Source organism: Dipodomys ordii, unplaced genomic scaffold, assembly GCF_000151885.1.
Source record: "Dipodomys ordii isolate 6190 unplaced genomic scaffold, Dord_2.0 Scaffold14268, whole genome shotgun sequence".
Classification (NCBI taxonomy): domain Eukaryota; kingdom Metazoa; phylum Chordata; class Mammalia; order Rodentia; family Heteromyidae; genus Dipodomys; species Dipodomys ordii.
Genome location: NW_012281480.1, coordinates 1,525 through 5,892, shown reverse-complemented (window position 1 = coordinate 5,892; position 4,368 = coordinate 1,525). Strand labels below are relative to the sequence as shown.

At 31.3% G+C, this 4,368-nt stretch overlaps 1 protein-coding gene across 1 annotated transcript; it reads right to left on the bottom strand.

The window, feature by feature from the left end:
* Positions 1 to 471: 471 nt before the first annotated feature.
* On the bottom strand, positions 472 to 2,385 carry LOC106002577 (structural maintenance of chromosomes flexible hinge domain-containing protein 1-like). The gene is made up of 4 exons (XM_013037432.1): positions 2,356 to 2,385; positions 1,964 to 2,090; positions 1,690 to 1,809; positions 472 to 565 (listed from the first exon to the last, which is right to left on the bottom strand). The coding sequence occupies exons 1-4, from the start codon at positions 2,383 to 2,385 to the stop codon at positions 474 to 476; spliced, it is 369 nt and encodes a 122-aa protein (XP_012892886.1). The 3' UTR covers positions 472 to 473.
* Between the last annotated feature and the right edge of the window lie 1,983 nt (positions 2,386 to 4,368).

The window sequence follows — 4,368 nt, the reverse complement described above, 5'->3', positions numbered from 1 at the left end:
GAAAAAAAAAAAAAAAAAGCTGGAAGTGGCGCTGTGGCTCAAGTGGTAGAGTGCTAGCCTTGAGCTGAAGAGCTGAGGGACAGCGCCCAGGCCCAGAGTTAAAGCCGGACCCAAAGTGAGTCTCAATAAATGTAAGAAAACTGGGATAACCCCCTCTATTCTATAAGACCACAATGGAATATAAATACAAATCAACAACAAAAGAAACTACAGGAAGTTTTCAAACACATGAAATAGTGCCTTTCATCTCAGTGAGGACCGGAAGCATAAAGACAGACTAAGGTCCAAACATGCTCATGGGTAAGAAACAAGACTATCACTAAAAACAAGACAAAACAACAACAAAAAAACCAATGCAAATAGGGCTGAAGTAGTGGTACAGAGCCTGTCTGACAAACAAGAGACAAAGAGTTCAAACAACTAGCTGTGCCAAAAATAAAAACTAAAATAACATTTAATGTATACTTTGTAAGCTATACCTGTTGTGTTGTAGGAATATCAATATTATATGTTTTCAACTCATTTCGCAACTGGGACTCCTTTAATTTTGCTTCTTCCACTTGGCCTAAAATTGAAAACAAAAATATTCAATTTTTAAAAATCCTCAAAATTTAGCTTTAAAAAAAATTCAATTTTTAATTTTCTACTTAATGTTTCGATGGCAAAATGAAAATTGACAGGCACTTACTTTAGAAACTCAAGATTAAATTATAAATATTAATGTTCAATTCTACTGTATAAAAAGGAAAAATAAAATTAACGTGGCTAAAAGGAATATCACATCCTATGCCACAAATGATTTACAAATAACTATACATGGATAGTATCAGAACCAATTAATACAATAAAAACAGTGCTATGCAAATGATATGCTATTACCTAACTTAATGTCTACAAGATCTCTGATGTTGCATATAGATATCTAAAAATGTGTGGCAGGCAATGAATGTATGTTGGTTAGCTGATGAAAATATTAAGTATATAACATTATTTAACTATATAACTAGTATACAACATAAAAACACAAGTTAAAATGTAAACAGACAAAGTGATAAAGCAAATACAGTCAATGCCTTGTTTTAATTTTATCACTTAAAAACGAAGCAAACATTCTGGACTGACTTAAGAATAAGTGATATATTTTTCAGTTTTACTGCTTATGGCCCCATACACCCCTAGAGTACATAAAGTTTATGACTCAAGCTAAATATGAATTTACTCATTACTCTATGTAATAATGTAAGGCTAGGTATAATGTAGGCACTAGGCACAAATACCATGAATATGTGAGAAACCTTAAATTTGTGTCATATTGAGACTTCTAATAAAAAACCCCAAAATTTTACAATTGGTGGCAAGATACACAGACATTTTATCTTAAAAACAGCTAAAAAGCAATATAGCAGGTTATGCTTGTGAATCTTAGCTATACTCAAGAGGCTGAGATCAAGGTTCAAGATTTGAAAGTTAGCTTAGGCTGGAAGCATATATCAAGTGGTAGAGGAGCATTAGCAAAACAAGCCTGCCAAGCAGCCTGGTTCTGAGTTTAAAAGAAAAAAAGCCAGTTTTCTTCATTTTACTTACAGTACAATGAAAATAGACACAAGATAAGTCTCACAGTTTCTACCACCTGCATGATCATTTCCCAAAGCATAACTTTTTACTGCTTCTGAAAACAAAATGACTTACATTTCATTTCATCAAGAAGCTGTTTGCTTGCTTCAAATAGACTTCTATACATAATAATAGATTTAGATAACTGGTCCTTTTCTTTTGTAAGTGCTGCCATTTGTTGCTGCTTCTTAACATCTAAGAAAAAAAATTCAAATAATGTTAACTTAAAAACTGTGACTTTACCAAAATACGGCGTCATGTTAACAGAAAGCAAAACTAACTAATTGAAGCTACCATTACAAATGGGATTTAATAATGGACTTTAGAAATTTGCCACTGTAAAACTTACCGTTATAAAACATAAATGGTAGTATATATGGCTCTAATGTTCTTGTTAAAGGTGATAACCGAGGCTCAAAAATAATAATATATTCAGTACTATCCTTTCCAGGACTATTTTCTGCCAGCACTAGACTCTATTAAAAAAAAAAGGAAGGAAAATTAAATTTAAAAAGAAAACTTTCAATATTATGTATTTCATCACGCTATTTACAAATAAGAGGTCAATCTTTTAAAGTTGAAATATACTCATTTTCAAAAAAGATTAAAACATCACCATTACTACTCAGGACACATAAAACAAATCAGTTTACCTTTTGTTATTAGTCTGAAAGCCAAATGACCTTTTCAGTACAAATCATGCAAATTTTACATGTAAAAGAAAATAAGAAGAAAAAGTACCTTCTTCACATCGGATACTTCAACGTCCATTACATTCTGACCTATAAAATCTGCTCAATTTTATCCACTAATCTGAAGCAGTGCAAAATAGCTAATGTTATGACAGTTATAAAAGCAATCACAAAGAAATGCCCAAAGCCCAAGGCTGAGTTTAAATTACAGCTTGTTACCATGGAAATAGATCCACCAGTCCCATGTGACAGAATAAGAGATATTTGAAAAGCTTAAGATTTGTTTATAAAAGTTCTTTCATTAATGCACAAAAACTCTAAATATGCTTTAGCTTAAGGCTACAGTAAATAACTAGTAAATAATGAAAACTACAAAATTTTACCCCAAATGATTTTTTTCAAAGTTCTACAGAAAATAATAGATATTGGCTTTTTTTTTACAGTAAATATAAATAGAAAAGTAAAATGACAAAAAAATTTAAATTTAGAAAACAGTATAGATCACTCCCAAGACAGACAACTGTAGTTTAAGAATTTTTTAAATAAAAAATAGATAATGTAAGCCTGCCATAAAAGCAATTCTCATTTCCAACCAATTACTGGAAACCATTTTCAATGTATTATACATGAATGTCAACACAAAACTGTACTTCCTATTGAAAAGGTAACATATACACTTAATAGTTAACAACTCACAATTTATCAAATCATAAAATACATAGCTATCAATTTAAACATTTTTAACAGTATACACTATAGCACCCATTCATTCGATAATGAACACTTTAAGTTTGAAAATTTTAAGTCATCACCTGTAATACAACAAAGAATATGTCACTGAATGTTTTTTGTAAATGTGTTTTCTAGGATAGATAATGAGAAATATAATAACTAGTAAAACAAATTATTTTAATTGGTATGTATCAAATTTCCTTGTTTTCTTTTTTTTTTTAGTAGAAAGGGATGTATCACTTATTTTCTCATCAACATCATAGGAAAGTACTCAATTCCCCTGATACTGACCATCATAACTTTTTTCTAAGCAAGAGGGATTAAAATTCTATTATTATTATTTGACTAGCCTCTCCCAAAGTACTACTGAGGTCATGCTTTTCATGTTTTCCTGTTATTTATACTTTTTCTTCCATTAAATGCTTACTCATTTTTATTTTTACTCATTTTATTTTTTTACTGGATTATCTTTTTACCTTGCTTACTTGCAAGAAATCTGTTGGAAGGTTTTAAAAAACATACAGTATACTAATCTTCTATTATTCCATTATATGCATCTACATATATATGCAGAAAAAATTTCTCTCCCAATTAATAAATTAAAGAACTAATTTTCCTTTAAAATTTTCCTCTTTTCTATTATAGAATTAGGTAATAAACCTTTCACGTATCCATTACCCAGTGTCAGAAATTGTTCAAGGCTCTCAACTGTAACTGCAGTACTGCCCCCAAAACTTTAAGATAGGAATGTGGCTCAAATGGTTATTTAGTTAAGCACAAGACCCTGAGTTCAAAACCCCATTACCCCAAAAGAAAGATAAAATAAGCATTGTTACTTCTTTTTTAGTTCTATTTAAGATATTTATGATACATCCAAGTTTGCTTGATGTATAGCTATTTAGGGGTGGGGAGGAGGAAGATTGCCAGACTAACAAAAATGATGAGTCCAAAAGTAGACCCAAGGATAAGCAAGAATTTAGCATACATGAAATGGACAAATGCAACTTCCAAAGTACCTGGAAAAAAAAGAACAGTTGTGCGTGTGTGTGTCTGTGTGTGTGTCTGTGTGTGATGCAGGTGGTTTTTAGTGTTTACTGATGATGGGGTGTTCAGTTTCTTTTCTTCAAAGCTCCAATCTAATATTAGGCAAAGTAGCCAGGAGCCTTTTGTTTTTGTAAATTACTGGGAAATGGCATTTGAAGGAGTATGCTCGTACAACTTAGCTGAAAGTAGAAATCTTGCTCATCCATTGAAGCTAAATGGGTATCCCAGAAAGCTTGTTTGCTGAAGAAGACAACTCAGGCCATTACTAAAGATGTGTCCAGGCAGA

Coding starts and splice junctions, on each gene's coding strand:
- LOC106002577 (XM_013037432.1), bottom strand. CDS start 2,385: ATGGACGTTGAAGTATCCGATGTGAAGAAG. Junction 2,091..2,355: donor AAGTATCCGATGTGAAGAAG/GTACTTTTTCTT, acceptor TTTTTTTAATAG/AGTCTAGTGCTGGCAGAAAA. Junction 1,810..1,963: donor ACCATTTATGTTTTATAACG/GTAAGTTTTACA, acceptor TTTTTTTCTTAG/ATGTTAAGAAGCAGCAACAA.